A 26,313-nucleotide genomic window follows, 5' to 3' on the forward strand; every position below is an offset into this window, starting at 1 on the left:
CTGCATGCTAACCACACACGACGGACTGCCCACAGCTAGCAGAAGTACTGTGTTGTACTTTGTTACTGAGTAGCTCTCTGTGACTCATGACAAAGATGCTGTGATGAGGGTATTTATTGACTATACGGTGCAAAAAGCTGCTTAAGTCCTTCGGGGGTAGATTAGAGATCCAGGCCTCTTCTGTGATGATTTCACAGCCTGGACAGATGTTGGATGGGTGTGTGGCAGGGAGGTGGGGGTGGTCAGAGCAACCTTCCTTGACAGTGGATGTCAGGGCACTGACAGCACTCTGCATACGATGGGTGTGAGGAAGAAGAGGGGGAGGAAGGTGGGACACGGGCAGCTGTGCACTATAGCAGGGAGAAATCAAAGTCATCCCGCAGGATGTCACTTCTGAGTGGAGGACTCTGCTAAGGCTCAATTCGGTGGTATGGCGCACACCTGCTGTTTGCAGCCAAGTCTAAAGGCACGGAGGATATCAGTGCCTGCAAGATTAAACTCTTTGATTCCAATCTCTTTAGCTAGAAAGCATGTTGTTTTATCTAATGCTTGTCTCTGTCTGTTTTAGGCTGTGGTGCCTGCTGAGAAAAGGTATGCATAATGAAATGATTAAATCATGCGTTTTCAAATAATCAAAGTCATGCTGTTTCAGCTATGCAGAAATCCTGTTCCTCTTATGAGACATCTAGCCAGATTCAGAATTTTTTGGATTTTATATTTCTTAGAAGAACTATGAATAAAAAAAAAGAGAATCTGGTTAAGGCCAGTTCTGCTTTCCTGTATGCCCAGGGCCAGATATGATCACATTCATATTCTTCTTGTGTCGCTGCAGACAGAAAATAACTTTGCAGTCTGATTTTATGCTCTAAAGAAAATCATTCACACTGTGACAGCACTTCAAAATATTTCAATCCTTATTCTGTATATGCTGCTGGCTATGACTGCAGTGCAGAAAAAAATGCTTCACTGAATCAGTAGTTACGGGAAGGGGTAAAGTTTCCAAATCACTCCTTTCCATTTTGATTTTGTAACTAATCCCTCGGCCCTGCTGTATCTCCCATGTAACTCTGCACTACTTCAAGCTTTGGCATCCCTGACACCGTTAGTTGCTCAACACTGATTAAATATTGTGCGTGGTAAGGTCAGATGGTGCTGTGCAGGCTGCTACCTACAGAATCACCTCCTGACTGTGGGGAATCTCCCTAGGGAAAAAATGTATCCTGGGGTGGGTAGTGAAGGAAGTGAATCAGAAGGACCTTTATGGTCAGAGTCCACAGGCTCCTACCTACCCACCAAGGTAAGGTCTCTTCTTAAAAGGCTTCTGGCAAGGCTGATTGACCTAAAATGAAACGTTGTGCACTTTTTTGAGTGATGGGCATGTATGTGTTCCCATGTTCCACCGTTTGGGGTCTCTCCTAGGAGCGTGTGAGAAACCAGCTGAAAACAAACAGGAATGTTGTTATCAAGGAGGACTGACCTCCCTAGGTCATGGAAGTAACAGTGAACTGATTCTGATACACAGAATATCAGAATACATAGAACAGTGAACATAACTGATGAGGTTAATAGGCTTACTTTAACGAAGGGAATGTATTTACAAGGGAGGTGGCACAGCAAATACAAGGGAGCTGCACCATAAGACATTCTTACAGATTTATTTTACAGATCCTAAATACAGCCTCAAGAAGAGCGGCAAACAAGTCCCTCCATCCCTCATAGGGCCATATTGAGGAAACCGAGTAACAATTGCAACTTAGTTAAGAAGGCAGAGAAATTTAATTGAATAGCAAAATATCAGATCAATGTTTCAAACAAAGAAATTATCTTTTTGGTCCAAGCAGAAGAGTTTAATTTTGTCAAAAGGAGTTATAAGAACTCATCTGCTTTACCATAATGGAAACTGTCACCACCAGTCTCATTTTTATTATGAAAGTGTTGCTCCAAGAGACTTCAGATCCGCATGTGCAGTTCTCCATCTCAAAACCAAAACATCTCAGACCACGTGACACTTGCAGTTTCAGAGAGCCACAATTCTGTACAGCAGCAAAAGAGCTACAGACCATATGGATGCACTACTGGGATGCCACCCTTGTTCTGCAGATCAGATGTTGAAGACAGTGTGGTGATAAGGCAGAAGGCATTGCTCCAGTAGAAAGCAGTAATCAGGGACATTGAAAATGGTAAACCTGAGTAGCTATAAGCAGACAGCAGATGGAGGTGGGAGAAAAGGAAATAATCAAATTCTGCATTAAGACAGAGACAGCTTAGATGACTGCTTTCATTTGCATTCATTGTGTAAAATGAATTTGCTAGTTTTACTCTTGATATGGATTTCCTGAGATGACAAAGTAAAAAAAACCCACAAAAAACAACACCACCCCCCCAGGCTCAGCAGCAGTGCAGAACAAAGCCGTCATTCAAAAGGCAAAGTGCAAGTTCTTCTCTCAAGATGAACCAAGCTGGATGGTTATGTGGTTGCCTTCAGCTCTAAAATGCTGCTGCACAGCAGAACTTGATGCTATTCTCTTTTGCCCAGTGTGGCTCTTTGGGATAGGACATGATGCTGCCATGGAAAAACTCACCTTGACAGAAGAGTCTGACAGCTGTTCACAGACCGCTCATGTGGAGCTTAAACCTCTTCCCAGACTGAAGTTAATGTCCCCAGCGCCCACATTCGACTTCTTCCTTGCAGAGTTCTGCCTCATCTGCTTGGCTGCTTTACATCCAACTTGAACCTAAAACTTTAACCAGCAGTCAAGAGGGAGAGAAGAGCTGTGTGGGGTTTAGCATTTCCAGTGCAATCTATTTGAAAAATGTCTATTACTAAAAGGTGTAAAGCCTTTAGCAGTCAAGAGTAGGATGACTTTGTGTAAATAACAAATTATACCAGTCCATATTGATTTATTTTTGTCTGAGCAATTCCCAGATCAAATGTGCTCTTTCTACAAGTCAAAAGGTAATATTTCTAACTGCAGTCACTCCAAACTCTGAAAAGCTAAAACTCAAGTTTTTCTTTCTCTGCTCCATCATTGCTGTAAATAAAAACCTTACAGTGAGGACACACTTTACCGTTTTGTTGCTGATCCATAAAGCTTACTTTTTAAATAAGGAAAAAGCTTCCCAGCTCCGTAAACTCGGCATGGCTATGAAGAGCAACTGCACATTAAAGACATAGCTGTGTGCAGCTTTTATCCTCCCAAGCATCCCGAGTGCTCTGATGTATCATACCCCCTGCTCCCACTGTCTGACCTACAGGCTCAGCTTCCCGGGGACAGGAGTGCATCAAGTCTGCACTTTTCTCACCAGGTTCACTCTGCTTGAATCAGACAGTACCAGGTTTGTTCATACAACATTGACAAGAAATGCAGTGCACAGCAGAGCAAGAGATGAAAAGACCCAAGCCCTTGGGATCAGGTGAGCCCACTGTCAAATTGGTACCCCCGTTCTTTATGGACTTTCAGGCGTTTAGATTTGATTCCCCCTCCTCCTCCTCCTCCTCAAGGTCCGCCAGGGAGATCCTGCTTCTGCCAAGTGATCGGCGATGTTGCTTGTTCGAGATGTGTGGGCAAAGCTGACAGCAGCGATGCCTTAGCTCTGTGCAGCGGTGCCGGCTGAAAGGAGACCTGGAGTGGGCCCCACGACAAACTTGCCGCAGTGTTGCCTCAAGTCACATCGCGCAGCCAAGACGATGGATATTAGGAAATGAATGAATTTAACATTTATTCATGAGTGCACTCTGGGAGGATTCTTAACATCTTTTTCACTAGCAACAACAACTAAATTGGCATTTTGAAATACGAAAAGATATCAAATACCAAAAGGACATCCTATTGAGAGAGAGGAAATCAAGTTGATTTGACTCCAGAAATAAAAATTAAATACTTTGAATATTCCTCTCTGTACAGCTGATGGAACGGGGTTTTTTTATTTTTCCAAACAAAAGCTACATTTCAATTTTCTTTTCTTTTTTTTTAAAGGTATTAATTCAATATCTTGGTCACAAAGGTGGAGTGAATGGTGCTGACTTCAATTCTTAGACTTCCCTGAGGAAACAAACTTATCAACAAGGAGGTGATGGTGACCAGAGCTGGACTAACAAAGCTCTAATAAGGTACAACACGTTGTCTGAACCTACATCAAAGCCTGGGCCACATTTTGTCTCTGACCTTAGCCTCCAGCCCCTGTACCAAAGCAGCAGCACAGAGCTCCGTGGTTCCTGGGCTGCCATCAACAGCAGGGTTATGGATCAACCTCAAATGTCCAGACCCCAGAGTAAAGTCATCTTGAAACCCTCCAATGGGAAGGAAACTCATTTTGAGCAATTCCTTTGTAAGAAGTACAGCTTAACAGCACTGTGGGCTTTTTTGGTGTGTGGCACAAGCCTTTCTGTCCCCCCAGGGTTCCTTCCAGTCTTTTCCAGATCTCCCAGCCTTTCTGTACCTGCTGTTCTCCTTTGAACTCCTTCCTTCCCAGCAGGAACTAGCAGGGCTTGCATCCCTTTTTTCTTTATTCTTGTCAGTATGAGAGATGTCGTAGATACCAGGTTAGATCTGAATACAGACATCCTACATTTGCAGGAAAAAGGGTGCTGTGTGGTTATTTCCCCTGTCTCCGTTAAGCATGTTGTGCCCTTCGTATTCAAACAGAGCACTTGATCTTCCTTAGACGATTTATCTCTCTCATTCTTTTCTCTTATAGTCTCCCACAGCAAGGTCCCGAAAGTTATCTAATAACATGGATGTTATGACATCCTCCCACAATAACTCTAAATATCATACAGGAAACATCACCTAATAAATGATATAATTACTGCAAAGATGAAAACCAGCACTCCTGAAAACACACGAGTTGCTTTTCATCTTGTCGAACAAATTATTTCCATTTTTTTTCCTTTAGTGCTCTGTTTTGTCTTGCTTTGCTTTTCAAGCTCTTATTGTGCCTCATTGCTTGTGATCACGTGCAAGAAATGTATATCTCCAGGCACAGAAATATAAAGCGCAGTCGTTGTGAGCTGCCACGGGAATGCAGGTCCACCCAGATAATTTTTTCCCATTTTACTGGGTGGAGTGGGTCTGCAGATCCACTCATATACACACCCTTTCTTTTTTGGTACTGTTAATTATTTTAAGCTACTCTTCAGGTTGGTAGCATAGCTTATTACTGTGGAAAATGGGCAGTTTCCTTCTGTGGTGACTAGTAAGTTATGAAAAGCTTTTTAGCTTGATTTATTCTGACTTGTGCCATGTCTTGCTGATTTATCTATTATGCTCTAAAATAAGGCCAATTAAACCCAGCAGTTAAACCAGCAGAGAGAAGGGCATGCGTTTCCCTACCCAAAAGGTATTTTTGAAACAAAAATACATGCTTTAAACCAGTAAATGGTATCTTTTGCTTTGAACTCAGGGCAGCACCATACAATTATCATTGACTCTGTTGTCATGGGCACATCACATTATCACTCCGCTTTGCAGTGAAATACAAAGGAGAAGGCTGCTCTGTCAAGTGCTCGAGGACGGGATTGCTGAACGCTGTATTTTAATAATCTGCCTTGTTCACATGAGCCGAGCCAGACACAGCCAAAGCAGAGAACAGTCGTTGGCCAACCAAAACACAGCTGTTGTAGCTCATTTTGAAGTCTTCCAGCCTTTCTGCTGTCCCTTTTCAGAGATTAAGCTTAATCTCCTGTATGTGAGGCTTATGTCACCTTATTCAGGAACAGTTTCACTGACAGCCTTGGAGTTTTTTTCTCTTTGCCTCATCCTTTGTGGTTTTGGCAGGGAAATAGCTTTAATAGAAACGTACCCAGGCAAAAAGCAAAACTGTGTAAAGCCCGTGTGGTTCTGCCTGGCCAGGCCACAGCCCTGCGAGCGGCCGGGGGAATCACAAACTTTTTGAGAAAAGTGCAAGCTGATATTTCAGTATGCTGTCAAAACCGGGTAAAGCCGACCATTTCGTGTGGTTTGAGCCGACGGGCACACACACAAAACAGAAGCTGTGTTTTAATCCGAGTTTTATATCCTCTTTTTTTTTTTCTAACTTTCTGTGAAACCCAAGTGGAATTAAACTGTGGGAGAGGAGGCAGTTGTCTAATCCGTATGGATCAAAATTTCATAAAATACTAAGTGAGCTACAGCAAAACGAAGCAGCTGAGTCTCACCAGCCTGCCTGCCTCTTCCCGTGGCCTCATCTGCATTGTGCAGAAGCCAAATCAGAGTTATAAGTAACTCCGCGGCCAAGAAACTCATCGTGTTGGTTTATCCAGAAGGGCTTCTGTACCAAAGATAGCCTCTGGCATGTGGGTTACATTTCAGGTCTGCTTTTGGAAGAGACCTGTTCCAAGAGAAGCTGTCAGTCTGCCTTCAGGTCTGTGATTATTGTAAAAGCCTGGATCTGAGCTTTTTTTTCCTGCCTGCATGTCACAGCACTTTTCTAATGACCACTGGTTGCTGCCTCAGTTGAACAAGTTTCCCAGACTAACCAGGAAAAAGAAAAACCCTCCACCCTTGGTTCTTTTTCATTTTATAATTATCTGCTGTTTCTCTAGAGTTGCTCTTTTATCGTTATGTTTTTGCTCTTGCCTGGATGCACCCAGTGCCTTGCAATTAAAACAAAGCAGCTCTATATAGTTCACAATGTAAGATCACACGCTGCAACCCTTGCTCATTAGAGCCATCCCACCAGGGCAAATAAAGCTGTTTCACATCAGGCTTGCTTGCTTGGTGAAGTTTAGTAGGTTCTGACCTGAAGTTACACATTTTAAAACATCAGCAAAATGTTCTCTGACTCACTGTTAATAGTATAATTGCTAATGGGATGATTCTCTAAAAAAGAGATCCAAATATGTTTATATAACAGTCAGAAAACCTTAATTCCCAAAGGGAACAAACAGTTGTACTTTCAAAATCACTTGTGTTTTGGCCTGGAGGTGTCCTACCTGCTGTGCCAAGAAGTAATAATTAAAGGGACATGGTCGAAATAAAACTAATTTTTTAAAAATTCCTTACCTGTGCTACTTGGCAATGCACTGGGGTATTTAGAGTGAAGAGGGGTTTGTTAAAATAGGTTTGTTTTGCACCACTTAGGTTCTTTGTTCTTTCTGCAGTGCTCGGTTTTAAGTATAAAATCTGTTTTTTCTGGGTTCGCCTCTAGTTTGTGTTCGATCACTCAGTGTTTCTGTGCTGTATGTGTTCTGAATTTAAAAGACATCTGCTTCACTTCAGCTGTATCCCCCACTGTCAGTCTTCGCTTCCTCCTGTTAGATGCATGCTAAAATATTGCTGGCATGAATATGCAAGGCAAGTCAACGCAAAGCCAGCACCACAGATAACTGCTGATCCTTTTAAAGTGTCCAAACCTCTCATGAGATTTGACTGCTCTCTTTGCAAGCAACAAGAGCAAGCATCTGCAATTACTTTATGAAAACAACCACTGGTGAGAATTACAAATCAATACATGCAATGTGCTCGATATATTTTATTCTAATGAAGCCCCGCTTCAAAAAGCATTTGGAGTTTCTCAGCAGCCTTGTTAGATCCCTGGCATCAAGGCACGGTGGCAAAGGAGCGAGCCACCTCCTCCGCAGCTGGGATCACGTGGCAGATCCTTCAAGTGACCCTACAAATTTTGCCAGCTTACTTTTTGGTGTTTCCCCTGAATGGATGCTGTTGCAAGTAATTCAATAAAAATCACAACTCACGTGGTAGCCAAGGATTTGCAAGTAACATTGCAAGACATCTGCTGTTAAATTAAAAGGGGAAAAAACCTGATAAAAATGCATCGTGCTGAGTCCACAGGCAGGCGTGACCCTCTTGCCAGTATCCGCTGGGGCCAGCCAGGGGCCGAGCTGCTTTAGCCTGCAGGCTGTGCCCAGCAGACATGCCCCGTCCAGATGTTGGCACCCTTCCACGCCGAGAGCGCCTCGGATGGGGAGGAGGGAGGTGACTCCCAGCCCTGCGTTTGTGTGCGGAGGGCTCCAACCCGCGGCGCCGGGCTCAGCGCCACGCTCACGCAGCCCAGCGGCTTCTGGCCTGGAGCCGGCTTGCATCTGGCCAGCTAAAAATTTAGCCGGAGGAATTTATATCCATCTGCACCCAGGGCCCGTTACTGTTCAGGGTGCAGTTTGAGGTTAAAGCTAAAACAACCCTTTTTCTAGGAACAGTGCCCTCGGCGAGGCCTGTCTGATCCAGAAGATTTGATGTTCTCAAGAAAAAAAAAAAAAAAACAAAAACCTTCTTTACTTCAAAGCCATGCCTTTCCCTCACTTATAGGGGTTATAACAAAAAGGTCTTGTGATCTTACATGGTCAATCACAGCCTGAAGGCTGTGCAATCGCCTGCTCTGTCGGTGAACTCCTTGTAACAAGTCTAGAGAGGGGACAAAACAGCCAAAAAGCAAAATGCCAGCAGAAAGTGTAAGGCCAGCTTGAGCAACAGATATACTTGGGAAAACCACAGCCTGCTCATAACAATTGCTCAAGCTGAAATGGAGGATCTGTGCACCCAGTCGGTGCCTGCCAGGGAGCCATCCGCTTCCCTGCAGCGGCAGCAGGACAGCCCAACCCAGGACACCACACGCTTCCTAAGATTCAAAAGAGCGTTGTGAAATAAATACCAGAAATATTTAGGTTGGGTGAATGTTCAGTCGGGTCAAAAGCCAACAAAAAGCACTCTGCAAGAGCCAGGCCAGTCCACTTGGCGTGGCTGGCAGTCAGCAGGCTTTGCAATCGGCAGACTAATGACCTCCAGAGAAGCATCCCGCCACTGATGATTTGCTTGTGACTGGTTTCAGCCATGCATCCTCGGATGCGGCTCCTCAGAGCTTGCTGTGACCGACGGGCCAGCACGTGTTATGCAGGACATTCAGGGGAGTTCATGGTGGCAGCGGTGCTGCTGAGGGGTGGCTGGGAGAGGCTCCCGGCGCTGCGGGGGATAAACGCTCTTTCTCCCAAGGGCAGGGTGCTTTGCCGTAGCTGTGTTGCTCCTCTTTGGATTTGTTTTTGGGTGTTTTATTATTATTATTATTATTATTTTTATTTTTATTATTAAAGCTCTTTCAGCCTTGGTTTGTAATTCTTCGGGATAAGTTTGCTGGTTTTTTGTTCTAGGGCTCGGTAATTGCTTGGCTTCTTTCCAGTTGGTGCTCCCCATGCACAAAGAGGGAAGTGTGCTCTTCTGTATTAAGGCTTTTGTGTGTATTCCTTCTCTTAAATGAAATGAAGTGGGGGTTTGTCTGCACTGTGTTTTGGAGGGGAGAGGGGGAGCCTACAATGCCCGCAAAGTTCAAGGGTGAATTTAGACAGAATTACAGGCACACGCAGGGCATGTTTTTGGGAGTACGCAGCACCTTTGTGGATCTAAGCAGACTCGGCAGCTTAGTGTGGCATCGGTACAGCTGCTGGGGGCTCGGTCCCTCTGGATGCATGCAGGCGCTCGGCAGAGAGGCTCCCGCTGTTCATGGGCAGCTGCGGGGACCGGAGAGCACACTGTGCTCTTGGCTGCTCTTTAAAGAGCAGCATAACCTCTCCGCAGATAGAGGTTGTCTTTGTACTAGAAATGGCATTATTTCCTATGTCCGTCAGCAGCATCCTGAGCAGGTTTGGGCATAAGCACCCTGGTACACCAGCCTGAGCTTGATCTGGAATTGGCCTCCCGCTGCAGTGGGCATTGGGAAAGCACGGCTTTCAGGGTGACTGTTCCCAGTGTGGGGAACAAGTTCAGTGCATCTCTGCAAAATTCTCCTGCTCTCATGGTGAAGGTGTGCTCCCTGGGAAGAGTGCCTCATTTTTCCTGAAATTCAGCCAGTTTCTCTGCAACTTTTCATTTGTAATGTCCAAATGCATATCCAGGCAGGCTGGCCTATGTGCTGCCACAGAGAACAAAACCATTGTGAGAACTTGTTTGTATTGAACTGTACGTGCGCACAAGGGAGAACCTGCTAAAATTATAAAACCCGAGGCTACATACTCATGCTCTTATTTTGTTGCACCAACAACAATATTTCCTGGGGCAAGTTGAAGCAAAGTGACAGGTTTGCCCTTTACTCTGGAAGTGAACTTAAGGTGAACTTACGCTCTGAGATATGTAGGTAAAAGAACTTGAATGGAACAAAAAAAATTGGATTAGTAGTTAAAGGTATCTTGCAGGAGATAAGCTGGCAGGAGGCTATCTGATTTAACATTAACATCCAGAAAGCGTAAGAGGCTGTAAGTTAACCATGAAAGATCATTAACTTCCACCTCCTTTCGACCTATGGAAAATTATTTTCCTTTCATTCTTCTGTTTTCTGCCCCCTTTGAATGTAATCAAATGTAACTTAGCTTTCCAATTTCATGAAACCCTTTAATCCTCCCTGTGTATGAAGCACTTCATACCACAGTGCGGCGCTTCCTAGTAAATTAAATTAACTCTTCTGTATACTCCTGAGGAGAGACCCTCAGTAAATAAAATAAAACTGCAAATAAAAAGAATTTAGCAGAAGGCTGAATGTTTCCCGTTCCCCTCAGAGACATGGAGATCAGCGTTACCTTCACATGCCCGTGTACTTGTGTAGGCTCAGCCAGATGCCTGACTCCTCTGCAGCTCTCTTTCTCTCCTTTCCCTTCAGAGCAAAACCTGCTGTCTTCTGAAAACACCCCAGAGATGGCAGCTGCAGCCTGCCTGGCTGCCCCAGGCAGTCCTCATCCCTTCCCACCCACGCGCTGTGCTGCAGGAGGACTCCTCACCCTCTCCAGGCTGTTTTGCAGGTCAGTAAAACAACCAGAAATCCCCTCCAGGTCCATGGTACTCACACGGGATGGGAGTTCAGTACAAGCCAAGAGCAGGCTGCTTTTGACGGCAGCATGCAAGCTGGCAGCACGGGGGTTTCCCCATGGGTTTCATTTTGGAGGGATCTTCTCACAACATGAGGTGCCTTTTGGAGCCTGTGTTTGAAAGCATTTGTCTTCCTGCACATGTGGCCCCTGCTGCCCTAACACTGCCAACACCGGCACCCTCAAAGAAGTGTCTGCTCATCCTCAGAGACTGATGTTCAGCACAGCATGTGGCTGCGCTGCACCACTTGCCTTCCAGGGAGGGGGGAGAGAGACTAGGGAGACAGTAGTTTGCTAATAAACCTGGATGTCCCACGGAGAAGGTTCTCTAGATGGGGATTAGAAGGGAGCGCAAATTCACTTTTTGGTGTAAACTGCTAGAAATCAAGTTATCTCGATCCTCTGTGTTTGCTCTGGCACTGACTCATTCTTCCATCACGGGCAAGTCACTTGACATTGATGCAAGGAGTAGTGAGAACATGCCTCCAGGAGAAAAGTCTATCGTGCCTTTCTAGTAATGACTCTGTTTACTCTCTACTTTGCCCATGTTCAGTTGTTGTGGGGTTATGGCTTTAATGTCTGGAAGATGCGAGTGTGGATTAGAAGTCCACGTTACAGGAGCCAAACGTGCAACAGAGGGTTTCAAATGGTAGTGAATGTGCCATTGGTTAAAGAGCGAGTTAAATGGAAAGGAACCTGTGGCTACTGGTAGGGCACAGAGCTCCATGTTCTCACCTCATCAGCACACAGAAGTGTTTACGGGGCTCCTACAAAGCTTTCAAGATCCATTGTACGCTTGACTGCGTACCTTTTGCCATAAAGGGCCATAAATACATTGTGCTCCCCATGGCATTAACTTGTCTGGCAACGTGGCCTCTTCTGTATCAAATATTTTTATAGTAGCATCAGTAAAACCCCTTTGGAACTTGCCATGAAGCACTGAATACCCCTTTCCAAAGCAGAATTGGAAAGAAAAAAATTCCAAAGCAGAGGGGAAACTGCTGATACTGCTGGGCCAGTGGGTTTTCCTCCTGGCTGTGCTGGCTTTGGGAAGTTCTGCTGAGCGCGTGAGCAGAGCTCTGCATTCACAGCTGCTTCCCCCGTGGTTCTGCCTAGGACTCGTGCAGTGTGGCAGACTGGGAACAGAGCCTGTCGGGGAGCGTGGCTTTGGGGCACTGCTCTTACTTTGACGGGATGCTTGGGGGAACTCTCTTTTGCACGTTTTTTTGGTGTGCTTGAATACAAGTCTGATCCCGAAGGGTATCGCCCTGCAAACATCCATCGCGGTGACTCTTCAGGGTTCTTCATGTTTGAAGTTACTTTGAAAATTCACCTGTCTTGCTTAGGTAATAGCTATAATACTCGCCTAGAATGTGGTTCAAGAATTTAAATTCAAAACTCAGGATGCTGTCAGTATACTAATCTCTTTTTAGGCAACTGTCAGCCCGACTTGTAGGCTGGTACACCCACTGTGTGCTCCTTCTGTGCACCGCTGCTTTCCACCATCTTCTCTAACCTTAGCCCCCTACACCGTTCTGCCTACATCTTTACACAAACTCTACCCACGCCTTCATCCTCAAGTTGCTAATGCAGAGAAGCCACCAGCACCAGTCTACTGACCCAGCGGTGTTCTCTGATGTTTCCACTCCCGGCCTCTGTGTTGGAATGGGTAATAAAAATGCTGTTAGTTTCATCTTTATTAGGCTTTTCAAAAGGCTCGGAAAATGAGATGCTCTCTATCTGAGGGAGTCTCAAAATTCATAGGCTCAGTTAACCACATGGATTAGAAACCACCTGGAGGGCTTTTTTTTTGATCTGTGAAAATCTAAATTCAGCAACTGGTGTTCCCTATGCAAGAGAGGGTGAAATTACCACCTCTGGACTCCAAGGAAAAAGCTGCTTTCCCTGACTTCCTTACAATGCTTTAGGTGTTAGCATCAGCCTTCATTTCTGTCTCGGTCATTGCAATACTAGATTTTGTGCATATGGCAAGTGAAGCAGGTACACTACCTATTGTTAAAATAGACCAGCTCTTCCAGCAACAATAATTAATTTCAGCTGCTTATAGTTTTGCCAGACTGCAACTATTTAGGTTGAAACCTCCCAACCAGAGAGTGTCTGCTTCATACTGATTAATTTGCTTTACATTTCAGAAAAAATGTTTTCAGCTGTTCCTTAACCATGATTAAGGAGCTGTATTATTGAATGTTTTTCTTACTGCTTAGTGGGTTGTGGTGGAGGTTTTTCTCCCTTTTGTAAAAGAAATTCTGTCACCCACATGTGTTGGACTCTAAGGTTGTCGTGACTTGGATGTGCTTTCTGGTGCCAGACAGGGCTGTCCTGAGAGCCTGCATGAAACAAATGGTAAAATCACAGTCCATTTTGTTGCCTCCTGTTACAGTCTGGCTCCTGGCTAACTTTCTTGCACTGCTCCTGTCCTCTCTCCCACCATCCAAGGCAAGTAGCTCGCTGCTGTCCCCTCTCTTCAGCAAATCCACTTGGGGTCTCATCTCCCCTTCCCCTCTGTGTGGCAGGGCTGAACTCCTGCAAATCTGTCCTTGGCCCCTGAACTGGGGGGTGGTGACAGGAGAGCATCTCATGGGGTCAGACCTCCCTGAAGTCTGCAAATGGGCTGATTTTAGTTGATTGTATAAGCCTGGACAATCACATTTTGAACATCTCCCAGTTGTTACAACCCCTCTGGAGTCAGCCACCAAAGCTGGGAGATGTCATTGGCTTTCCCACTTTTTCAAAATCTTCCCTGGCTGCCAGGTTCATTCTTGTCTCAAAGTATCGTTCTGGCCCCTGCCTCTGCCTGCCCCCCCCCCCCCCCCCCCCCCCCGCGGGAACTGGGGTAATTCAGATGCTGATTTGGTACCAAGTCCTGTGCAGTCAGAAATGGCACCTTCTGCATCCGGGGAGGGTTTGGACACTGATCTCCTGGAAAATCCTTGCGCTAAGTGGGTTTCTTCAGACTGATGATTGATCTTGCAGACACTATTCTTGAGGGCAGGTGGGTGGAAGGGCTGTTTGGCCTAGGAGAAAAACAGATCTCTGAAACGAGTTAAGGAAAGATCTCCTCCTGCACCCCCACCCACCCCACCTCACCCTTTTTTGCACTTATTATGATTTAAAGTTGGCAAGAAAGGCTTGGTATGGGGGGACAGAGATATTCGTATCTGTCACTGCAACTAAAGGGGGCTTTCTCTGAGCGCAGCCCAGAAAGTCAGGTGCATTTGCTTTCACTGCTGCTGGATCTTTCACCAAAGTAATGGTTTTAAAGCATTTGGTTCCCCAGCAGGATTTCCCACTCTGGTTTCCGTAAGATTAATTGTTTCAAAAGCTGGAGTGGATGGAAAGTTTTATTGGCAAAGTCCATATAGAAATAGCACTACTCTGTGCAGGAAAAGCTGATACTTTCAGCGCTGCCATGTGTTTCTGCACAGTGTAATATTTCACTCAGCTGTTACATATTCTTATTTTATTCAGCCATTATTTAGCACATTAAGGAGGAACATGAAATGGTTTCATGTTGCTATTGATTGATACCTTTTCCTCTATAGTCTTCCCATAGTAATTTTTTAAATTGCGCTCGCATTCACAAATGTCAACATGCTGTTGCAGATCAGACTTCTTTGAGCTGAGGACAGGTGCTTGAGATGCTGCGTGCAGAATGAGATCTTGCTTTGTGTCATTCGTTGCCATTCCCAGCCTTGGCCACAAAGGCTGGGATTTCAGATTAGGTTTCTCTCTACTGTGCACTTGTCCTGAGTGATTGCAGAATACATTTCAGAGGCTTCAGCTGAGAATGGTTTTCTTTTCTTGGCTTCTGCACAGTCCAGTTAAGATTTCATTGGAAAATATTAACTAGTGAAGTATATTCCTTCTTCAGCTACAGCTGTAGCGACGACATAACTATACATTCCTGTGTAGTCAGTGGCTCACAAGATCCATGGAGCTATGCCCACTTTGTCAAGCCTTGGAAATCTTGAGAGGAGGTCCTGGAAAGCCAGCATTAGCCTTGACTGCATGCTTGGCAGGTTTAGCACCATGAATCTCTGTTGGGCTCTGCGGGAATAGTTTGGCTGGCTACAAACGAACTACCAGAGAAAATATAGCTAGGAGAGCAGAATAAGAGAGGGCAGTAAAGCCATATATACTGCACCGCAGTGTGGATGAGAATTAACTGTCAGAATAACACAGCTTTATTACATTTTTTCTCCAATTCCTAATCTTTTCCTTGCACGGAGCCAGAGTTTATATTCTGGGCCAGCCATATTTCTAGATAATGTATAATCATCATTCCCTCTCATTGATTATCTTACTGCTCAGTTACAGCTGCTTTGCTGGGCAGCACAAAGCTTTCCCACATGGTCTGTGGGCATCATTAAAAAGTGACATGAGCTTGGTGCTCTCAGCTTAGAGGGATTTGATCCCCCTCCAGTACAGGGCTGATGCCCAGCGGCAGCCATCCAGTGGTGCAGTTTCAGTGGTGTGGGGGGCGCGGGATGAGGAGCTTCAGCCTGCACGCCCCATGCAAGCTTGGATGAAGGCCACGCTGCAATACTGTTCTGATTTATATTTTGCTCAGAGCATGCCCTTCTCTGCCAGTCCTGCAATCTGAGCAGCAGTTTTGTACTTCCTTATCAGTTATAAGGTATTCCTAGTCTTGCTTTGATAAAAACAGGAGGCTGGGGGTGACTTTACTCCCCTGTCTCACGTTTGGGAGAACCCTCTGAGGGACTGGAGGACTGCAGTACCAAACTGTTGGGCAGGAGCATTTCAGGGCATAAGCCACAGAGAGGCTGACTGAAACACTTTCTCCAAGTTCCTCCACTCCGTTAGCTCCAGGATGCCAAATGGAAGTAAAACAGGGCAATCTTCAGTGTAGTTCTCATTGCTTCAGGTTTTAAACATTGCAACATACGCTTGAGCTATCTTGTACTGTGTCCAGCTGGTGTTTTCTGAACATGCTCCCATTGAAAGGGATAATAATGTTTTTTTTAGAATTCATTTTTGAAGTCTGAAAATGAATTTCTTTTTAAGACTGCCCCATTGACTAAATTGAACATCTGCACAGTAGTATATTCAGTTTCTGCTGTAACCTGCTACTGCTGCTTTTAGCTGTAGCTTTAACCGCAGAAATAACAGCCCCCAAAAAAACCACCCTACTATTTGCTTCATTTTTTTTCTAATTTTTTTTTTTCAATGACACTGGCTACACTGTTAGTTGGAAAGAAGTTTTGGGGAAGGCATATGAATGTGCTTTCTTCCTCAGCTGAGAAAAGCATTTGAATTCTTTCTGGCTTTGCTGAAATCACAGTATTGCTGAGAACATCTGTAGAAAAGAATTAGCTTTTTCTCTCCCCCACTCACTGACAGCAAACTCCAGGGAAGGTCAGGCTCATGGGTGTTTCTGTGGATTATTTTAGCTACACTGAAAAGAGTAAAGCCTGTCTCATTGTGACCAGCTGGAAATACAGCAACTGCTTAAGAAGTACAGGATTTAGCTGCCTTCAATATATAGATTTGGTGGCAGCCAGACTGTTCTTTAACATTTTCAGCAGTGCTAACATTACAAGCCAAGTGCTCTGAGACAAAGTCTGGCCATCCCCTGAGCAGTGCAGAGCATCAGTAACTGCCAACCGGATCGTCTGTACTTATAGGTCATCCTGGTACCTCCTCCAGGGTCACCCATGGTAGGGCAACAGGCATATTCTCACTGGGCTTGCAACTAAAAGCAGTTGGAAACTAAGGCTGGGACTCACAAGTTTAAGCTTCTGGGAACACATGATGCAGAAAGTCATGAATCACCACGCCATGGTTAACATCTGCAAGAAGAGGCTAAGGCATTACCTGCAGACCTTTGATCTAAGCTGTTTGGGCTGCAGTCTGCAGGGCTACTTAGGCTGTTCCTCCTGAATTAATTGTGGTAGTAACAAGAGCTCCAGCTGCCAGTCCAATGCCCTGTCCCTTTCTGTCTACAATGGACTGTGCAAATGCTGGACCGAAGTCCTTGTTTGAAAGATTTCTTTATAAAAGAGAGGAGTCAGCCAGCTGGGCTTTCTCTGCGGTGGCTCAGAAACTTGGAATGTGCTTTCTCCGCTCCATGCTAAGCTGATTTGGTAACTTTCCAGGACTAAACTTGTTGCAAAAGACACCTCTGGATAGAGTTTCTGCAGGAGGCAGACACCAAGCCTACTAGATATGCCTCCTAGACATTATGGGTAGGTGGCTGTCTGATTTTAGCAGTGCTGGAGTTTACTAATGCAGGCATAATTCAATTAGGGCACCCAGAGGATTGGAGAAAAGCCTTTATTATTTTTAGTCTAAATAAAAATAGTATCTCAGGCTTCCCAGAATAGTAAAAACACAGAGTGTCATGCACGATTGCGGGACAAAGTATATTTATATGCCTTTTCAGCCAGGGTTTCCATGAAATAGAAGCTGTTTAGATTGGATTTGACCAGCCGTGTCATGTCTAGGCATATGTAATTAGTTCTCTATGCTTAAAATTGCAGTAACAAACCTGGATTTGACTTTGTGGCAGTACATGCAGGGTACAGCCTCACAAATGGTATTTAGATGATGATGATGATTTTAATTGTACCCCTCTCAGTAAACAAGGAACTGCGGTTTTAGTCATGAGGGAATGTTTCAGGGCATGAAAGGGATTTAGGAACCTAAAGACTCATCTAAACATGGTCAGTGAGTGTGGTACCTGTCACACAGGTTTCTTTGAAAACATCACTCCATACTGTTGCCTTCTTTCACTGTCCTCTTCCTCCAGGGTCAGACTGCCTCACGTGGGGAGTTCCAGCAATGTCAGTATTTCTGGATGGTCTGGTGATGCTGTCAGGATATGGGGTGCTGAGGGGAGAAGCGACAGACCTGCCCAAGCTTCCCTCATGCAAGAGGGACAAGAACATATGGAACTTCTGTCCCTGCCTGTAACACACGGTTTTAAGGAGAAAGGAAAGTTTCTCAGCGTGTCCATTCCGTGGTCAAGGAGACTTTTATAGCATTGCTCTGACCACTGACTGCAATTTATGTTGTTATTTACAGCGTGGGGTTTTTCCCTTCCCTTTGTATTTTAGAGCCACTGCAGATGGATGTGTGCATAATAGCCGCAAAGTTAACGCTGCAGGGAAGAGAGCTCTCTCCAGCATGCAATGTCCCGCCACACTGAGAAGCTGCGTCATTGGCAGTGATCACTTTTTGCCGCAGTACACCCCCTCATTCTGCTCTTGGGGACAAACCTGCCTTTGCTCAGACCTAGGGAGTTGGAGAATTAAATACCCCAGATCACAACCTTGTGCTTATTGCTGCTGTGCTAAGAAAGGGGTCTTCCCAGACAAGGTACTTGCACTAGGGTCTCTCTCTCGTGCTGTGTCTTGGCTGCTGGCTGGTTAGATATAGAAGATCGTAAGACCAGGTCATTTGGTCTTGGGGTTCTGTTCATGAACCAGTCAATGTAAATATATCAGAGTCCAGGGAACGGGACTTTTCACAGAAATTTTTGAGCAGACTTTGCTACCTGCTCTGCTCCTAAGATACCAGGTTTCTCTGTGCTATTGAAACATGCTTCCAAGCAAACAAAGCCCAGCTTAGAATAATCTGTTTTATTCCTTTTGTGAAGGTATAAAAGCATGCTGTTAACAAATTTCTTTCTATCAAATGTATGTACAGACTTCCTGGACGTGGTCTCTCGGCTGGGATAAAAATGAATAGTCTCTGAGCAAATGCTTACAGCAGCCAAAGATCTGGCCTTTTCATTACAGGCTTCAAACTAACAATTCTGGGCTTGCAAATACATCAGCAAAGGCACTGTGCAGCAAAGGCACTGTGCCTGCGTGGGCAAACACTCCCTCCCTCTTAGTTATCACCAGTTTCAGCCAAATGGTTTAAAGAGCACAGTGCTCAAATCACCCTGAGATGTGGAGAGATCTCCTGATGGAATCTCCAAGTCCCTGTTTGCCCATTTTGGAATCTTTTGAATGCAAACTGTGCCTGGCTCCAAAGAGAGACTTTCTTGTTCTGACACCTTGGAACTGTGGTAGCAAGGTCAGCACATGGTGCAGGTCTTGTGCCCACCTGCCACTGCTGAGGAGGTCCAATAGGACCTGAATCAGAAAGGAGCTTAGTTCAAGGACTGCAAGCACTGGACTCTCAAACACCCAGCAAGGTCATAATAAATTCCTGTGAGGTTTGGTGTTACCCAGTAAAGCAGACTCCCCACTGTGTTCCCCCCCCAGTTGTAGACGGTAGGAAATGAAAATGCAGGATAGTTTCTCCTGTTCTGGAAGAGCTTCAGGGGAGCAGGTGACAAAACTCCACTCATACTTTGCAAAATATTTAGGAGTTAGCCACTACACCAAACAAACCTCTTCCCTTCCTTAGCCTTTGCCCAAGGGAAACCCAAGGGATTTCTGTCTGGGAAAAGGCTTTGGTGGGGACCGAGGCAGGACCCCCACCCCACCGTCCCCCCAAGGAGAGGAGGGCTGTCACAAGCCTCTACCATCCTCCAAATGCAAACGGTGCTCCTGATAGCATGCCTGCAAAACAGGTGTCTCTGCATCAACGTGCATGAAAACCGCTCTTACCACCACCACGCAAAGTGTGTACAGTGAGGGTTTGTTTCATGGAGGGGTTCAAAACAAACTTTGGATAGTTGTTAGTCAGCTCATGGCGCACAGCTGGAATATGTCTGATGTTACGCTTGTGAGCGCAGTGAAAGGGGGCTCAGGTGGCTTTTGCTGGTTTTACAAGACGTTCATCAGCATAACAAAAGCTGGCAGCTCCTCTACTGCTGGTTACTTGCCTTCCCTACCATTGGTATCTTGTTTGTGATGCTACGATACTCGAAACAGAGAGATTTGTGTGCATGCTCTATTTTCCTAAAAGCTAACAGCATCTCCCAGAAGCAGGCTGCCTGCCTGTCTGTTGTTTACGTGGGTGCTCTCCAGCGTTGGTGCTACAAGACTGCCCAGTGAAAACGTGCTGGCACGCATGTGGCATCTCTATGCACCAGCCTGAGCCCAGCTGTTTCTACCAAGGGAAGCACCATGTCCCCAGAGAGGGCTGTCCCACTCCTGGCATGGATCTGGCCATCATGAGAAGGGCCTGTTTTCTTTGGGGAAGACTGGCCATGACTTGTTTTTAATTCCAAACTCAGGCGGCAGGGCAGTGCTCGTAATCCCCCAGGGACTTAAATATTGCTGTGCTGCACTGTAAGGTGATGCAGTCAGACTTTTCCATCTGTTCCAAAAATTAGAGGCTTGGGCCCCTGAGAACTCATCCTGCCCTGAGGGATTTGGGTATATAACTGCAGGAGTATTTGTATTTTTTTTTCCCCACAACAGGATTTGCAGCACAAGGTAAGAACAAGACAGGAGGTACTTTTACTAAATAGTGAGTACTCAGTGGCCAATAACCCTAAGAAACGTGCAAGAGAAGGTAATTTGAGTCCTGTGAAAAGTCTGGCAATGTACCTGCTCTGAGTTAGGTGTTCATGAGCCAGGTATAACCCTATAGGTCCTGTTTTAGGAGTTTTTACCCTTCCCTTCAGAACCCTCACGATGTTGCAGCCACAGTTCTTCCTTGGAGGAGGCAACATCTTAAGGAATGAGAGGGAGAAATTCCTACCTCCAGAGAGGAACGTGAAACACATGTTTTTCTTTAAGACCTATTTGTGCCTGAAATGCTCAGAGTCCTCTTTCCCAGCTACCATAATCAGACTGTAAAAAAGAGCACCGAGTATACGTGTCCCTGCTCTGTACAAAGCCTTGCTCACAGGAGATCTATGTGACACAGAAAAAAAAATAACTTCTCTCCATCTCCTCCCTGTGAGTTGTGTTTCCTTGCAATGCAGGAGAAGCTGTGCTTTGAGGAGTCTGCTGTGCACCGGTGTGTGATGGGCAGGACAGTAGCGGTAGCTTGTTCCAGGGCTTTCCAGGGTTCCCTTGAGCAGAAAGGTCATTAGCTGGCTCCGACCTCAGCCATGCAGCAACACCACAGCACACCCTTCTCTTTGCATTACCCAGCACATAGCTGTTACTGGGGTGGCAGATAGAGCTGACCAGTTGCAGGCAGTGCTTTGGACAGCAAGGAGAAAGGTTGTGGCTTTCTGCTGTCAATGTGCAAGAAACAGCAGAGCACAATAAACAAACACCAACTGTAGGAGTGAGTCTTGCACTCCTAGTGGGAGGCTTGACAGGTTTGCTGCTCTTGCTGTTGGAAGTAACTGCAGTTCCCAATGCTGTGCTAAGATCAAGGGCAATTGGCTTTCCAGTGTGTATCCATAAATCATATCCCTTCCTCATGCGCGCCTCTAACTCAGACATCAGCAGAGAGCAACCTCCCAGCTGGTAACAGTATATAAATTAAATATAAATGCCTGGTATAAAAGGCAAACATGGTCCCTGGTTGCCACCACTGAATAAAATGGGTGATGGGAGTTTCCACCATACCAACGGCATTTCCAGTAGATGCAAGCATTGCAGGCAGAGAGTAGTCCTCAGAGCCTGTAATTTCATTTGCTCCCATCACCACTGGTGCTTTTAATGAAAAGAGCTGCTGCTTTTTTTTTTAAATTGTGACAGCAGGAAAGTTAAAGGAAAGATCTCTTGAAATCTATTTTGACAGAGGCCAGCATTTGATGATGAAAAGGGAGAGCCCAGTTTTTAGTTTCTTGGTCTCTAAGGAGATTTCCCAGGAGATGAGAAGATAATGGCAACAGGATCTCTGGGAAGTGATTAGCATTTTATCTGGGAACAGAAAGGTTGGCAAGCTATGGAATTAGCCAGGTTACAATATTAACTACTCAGGACTAGATGCTATGTGCACTGTCCTAACCTTAGTACTTTTGTTCCTGGCAAGGCATATGAACCTGCTTAACTTTAGGCAACATAAGCCGTCATACCCAACAAATCACTGGGATTCCCCAGGGTCTGAAGGGTCTTTGGGATCGGCTGTTTAGTCCCTGCCCTGTCCCCCTGAGGCCAAGGAGATTTCTCAAGGTATCAGTGCCACTTTGTATGAACAACTGGCAAAATCTGGCCATAGATTTAAAAGATCCATCAAGTGTCTTGTTTTATTATATGTACTTTTCACTCTCCAGTTGTCTCTCCAGAGGTATTTAATGTAAATTCTACCTTTTACCCAACCTGTTTCTCTTATATACTAAGCCTGCAAATATTTACTCCAGCACTTAATGGTGAAAAGTCCACCCCAGCGTGATTCTCTGCTGCTTTGAACTATGGCAAAGAAGGGCAACAAAGCTGGGAAGGGGCTGAACACATGTCGTATGAGGAGCAGCTGAGAGAACTGGGGGAGTTCAGCCTGGAGAAAAGGAGACTCAGGGGGGACCTTATCGCTCTCTACAACTGCCTGAAAGGAGGCTGGGGTGAGGTGGGGTCCACCTCTTTTCCCAGATAACAAGAGGAAACAGCCTCAAGTTGCACTAGGGGAGGTTTAGATTGGATATTAGGGGAAAAAAAAATCACCGAAAGGATTGTCAAGCATTGAAACGAGCTTCCTAGGGAAGTGGCTGAGTCACCATCCTTGGAGGTATTTAAAATACTTATAGATGTGGCACTTAGGGACATGGTTAGTGGTTGGCTTGGCAGTGCGAAGTTGAAGTTGGACTCAATGATTTCAAGGTCTTTTCCAGCGTAAACAATTCTATGATTCTGTATCAGTGCAAAGTGGGCAGAAACACTAGTGTTTTGATGAAATAATATTTGAAAAATCACATTCTGCAGGCGAAAAGGACTACAGGAGATGGTGGGAAATCAATGCACTGATTGAGAAAGCAGGTATTCCAGCTTGGTGCTATTAGCAGAACTGACCTTTCCCAGTTAATACAGAAACGTGACAGAAACAGGCACCCTGCTTGTCTTTCAGGGCAAAATGTCATAGGTCCCAGTTATGAAAAGGATGGTTCAGATAAGGCAGTAGGGAAATTTTTTGAGGGTTTGCAGAACTGGAAGTGATTGCTTGCTAAGATGATAAAGTGTCCATCTCGGGGAAACTTTCAGAACAAGCTGCACACCACATCTGCTTAAGCAGGGAATGAGCTGGGGCTTTGCAAGGTCCCTCTCAGCTGGCACATTACGTTAATGCCATAAAATTTAAAATAAAGCATGGAGTATCGGGATACGCCGGGGCCCTTCGAATCCTGGAAGCAGCGTGATGCCTAAACGCAGTTCTTAGAAAACAGAGAGGAGATTACCCACGGGCATCTCTGCGAGTAGCTCCCCAGCTGCTGGTCTCCGAAGAAAGTCTGTACTGCATCAGTGTGATTCCCTACGTATCTGCCCAAGCCCTTGCTAGCTTGGTCAAATTCCGGGGCTCTGGCAGCAAAGGCAGCGCGCACTGGTGCCTGGCCACCAGCAGATGGAGGTCTCACCAGCATCAGGCCAGGGTAAACTTCCCGTGGCATTCAGGTTCCAGAATTAAGTAACTGGGTGCAAAATCACCATATCCCCTAGAAAGGCTCCTTTTCAGAGTAGCTGGAAAGCCAGGACCTGGGGAAGAGTTCAACAGATTCCTCAGTTTCCAGCTGAAAGTAGCTGCTGTTTAATTTCCATTCAGCATGGTCATCAGACCAAAGCTTGGGGTTAATCTCGCTCAGTGGCACCAAGGTCCTGGGAAACTGCAAGGCACTGGGAGAAACCTGCTGAGAAGACAGTAACGAGCACTACTAATGAGCAGGGAGGGAATCAAGCATGCACTGCATCAAAGGCACTGCATCTTCCTGTAGGCAAAAAACACTTGTCTTCAACTACAAGTCGGATGCAGTTCCAGGCCTCAGCAGTAACAAATAATTTTCCTCCACGCTGTGTTGTCAGCACCTTTTGACCATTACTCTTGATTATCAATATTGCCTTTACAATCATAAATAGCTCCCACCGTGGTCTGAACCCCATGCTGCGAGGCACCGCGCAGACAGGGAGCAGGGCAACTCTTCCAGCGGGAGTTCAAGAGCCCAATGTTGCCATTCTCTAGCAAATACTCACTTCTCAATTCTTCCAATTAACCTGGCAGAGCAGCAGATTAAGAGAGCCAGGCTCAGTGCTCACCCATGGAAAACTGCTACACTCATTCCCCATGTGCTGCTGAGGGGTCATACTTTCATGTGTGCTTTGTGCCTCGGTTGTTCCCCAGTCACCCTGGGGAGGGAGAGAGGAGCTTCTCCAGCGTGGACTGAGTCTGGTGATTCCCTTCAAAATAGGCTTGAAATAAGAATTTGGGAGTCTGAGAGCTTGAGTTCAGTCCTCTGCCCTTCCAGGCTTCTGGTGTGACCCTTCTTCTCAGGTAATTGCACCAGCCACTGTCTGCCTTAGGGGCTGGGATCGCTCTTTGTTCCCTGTGGTGAGGCTGCGGGGGAGGGGGATGGCACAAGGGGGGTTTCTCAGATGCACAGAAATGGGCAACAGCAAAGGCCATTGCCACCAGAAAGCTCTTACCATAATGTACCTTTTCCCCCTTGCAAATGTGTTTGTCCTTCTGAAAACGGGCTTTAGCATCGGAGCTGATCATATTTGCAGCTCAGTCCACATAGGAATCCTACGGGATTTTCATGGTGTGCTTCCCCTTCTAGCCCCCAGGATCTGAGCAGCACTTTCACCTCTGTTGGAAGACCAGCCTTGGATATCTGATGTGATCAGAGATGGCCCCGGCCCTGCCCTCCAGGTGTGCAATACAGACAGCAGGACCCAACAGGTCAGTGCCCGAGTTTCAACCAGGGCGTTTTACTGTGTTTTCTTTTAAGGGAACATCCAGCTATGGGTGAAGTTTGGTGACTTCTACTGTTTTTATTTCTCCTGCTGAACCCAGGGAAACTTTGTAGTGCATCCCGATTATGAGGGTAATGACTGTAAGCAGATACCAAACTGTGTTCAGACACCCCAGTCCCCCCTCCTCCCCTAGACTCAGGCAGCCCCTTTGCCCCTGGGGTCTCTCAGCCTAGCTTTGCATGTAAGGCAGATCCCAGCTCTTTGTACGCTCACCAAGGGGGAGAAAATTGCTGCACCACTTGCAACAGAGAGCAACCTGCATCTGCAAAGCCATTCCCAGCCAGCAGCCATCCACTCCCCGCCAGCACTACCTGTCTTGCTCCCCCATGGCAGGGGTTACAGTCCCTCCATGCACACCCGGGACTGGCACAGGGCTCAGGAGCTCAGGTTATCTTTCCAGCTGGTTACTGCAGGCACCAGTGTGTCCTTGCAAGGAGGTGTAAGTTTATTAGGGTCTCAGATGTGGTCTTATTTCTATTGCCCCTCTCTAGACCATCCAACAGGGACTCTAAAAAGCTGTGTCAGTTCATGGTCGTAGCTTGACTTGGCCTGCAAGACGCTGCTCAGGTTATTTCATTCCAGCTTCCTTCACTGCAATGAATTCCTCCTCCTGGTTTACTCTGCCCTAATTGAGGGCAGAACGAAGCCCGGCATGTGCACACACCCAGGCTTTCTTTGTCATTCTCAGTGGCTCCTCTTTGAGCCGTCTTCTTTTTCTTGAAGCAAAGTATTTCGGGGCTGCAGGCAGCAGCAGCGATTGCCCATGGTCAGTGGGAGCCCAGCTCTCAGCCCGGCTTTCTAATGTGGCAAGTGGCCTTTGCGTAGATCTCAAGTGTTTTACAGAGGTGGGTCAACAGCACTGCTGCTATTTCAAAACTGGGGCAACAGAAGCTCAGAGCTTGTTTTGCCTGCAATTACAGAGCCTGGGGGTTAGAGGACGTGGTAAGGGAGCTTTGTGCTCCGGCTTTCCAAAACCACGCAGAGAGGAGTAGAAAATTATGTCCTCCTCCTATGTAACTGTATTGCTTAAGTTAGGATTAGTCAGAAGTATTATTGCTTTCAGTTAAAGTCCGCAGGGCCAGAGGGTTAGCCAAAAAAAAAAAAAAAAAAAAAGAGAGAGAGAGAGAAGAGGTGCATTCTAAGGCCACAAAACTTAGCGATGCTTACGAAGCACTGAACGTGCGGAGAAAAGTCCTCAGGAAGCTGCCGAGCCCTGCCAGCACACCAGGAACTCTCCCGTCCCCTGCGCGGAGTTCCAAAGCCACCGCGGGAGTTCGGCAGGGGGGTGCGTGCCCCCGGGCCGGGCAGACCCCCGGGGCCGGGCAGACCCCGCTCCGGCCGCCGCTCGGCGGGGCTGCATGGGGCGATCGGCGGCGCGGCAGCCCCGGCGCCGCGCGGCACCCGGGGGGCGAAGTTCCCGTTCCCGCGGCTGAGCCGCCGCGGTCACTTCCTGCGGGGGGCGGCCCCGGCCGCGGGCGCGGAGCGGGGCGGGGCGCGGCGCGGAGCGGCGCCCGGGGCGGCGCGGGGCCGGCGGGCGCTCGGCGGGCCCTGGCCGCGGGGCGCTGCGCTGCGCCCCCAGCCGCGGCGGAGGATGCGGCGGAGCCGGGCGCCGCGGCTGGCGCTGGCCGCCGGCCTCGGCTCGTTCCTGCTGGTCGTCTTCTACTTCCAGAGCAGCCTCAGCCCAGGTGGGTCCGCCGCGGCTCGGCG

The 26,313-nt window shown here is 46.7% G+C and overlaps 1 protein-coding gene and 1 long non-coding RNA gene across 2 annotated transcripts in view; one reads left to right on the forward strand and one right to left on the reverse strand.

Annotated features, from left to right (window-relative positions):
• Positions 1–3,916: 3,916 nt before the first annotated feature.
• LOC308062582 lies at positions 3,917–25,885 on the reverse strand. The gene is made up of 2 exons (XR_013927620.1): positions 25,774–25,885; positions 3,917–25,514 (listed from the first exon to the last, which is right to left on the reverse strand). It is a non-coding gene; the product is annotated as an uncharacterized lncRNA (long non-coding RNA).
• The window catches only part of CHST13 (carbohydrate sulfotransferase 13), a 32,419-nt gene continuing 31,906 nt past the window's right edge, over positions 25,801–26,313 (forward strand). The window contains exon 1 of the mRNA XM_080384277.1: positions 25,801–26,291. Within this exon, the coding sequence (XP_080240403.1) occupies positions 26,198–26,291 (94 nt within the window). The 5' untranslated portion in view covers positions 25,801–26,197. The remainder of the gene's footprint in view (positions 26,292–26,313) is intronic.

Source organism: Falco punctatus (genome assembly GCF_963210335.1).
Source record: "Falco punctatus genome assembly, chromosome: 4".
Taxonomy (NCBI): Eukaryota; Metazoa; Chordata; class Aves; order Falconiformes; family Falconidae; genus Falco; species Falco punctatus.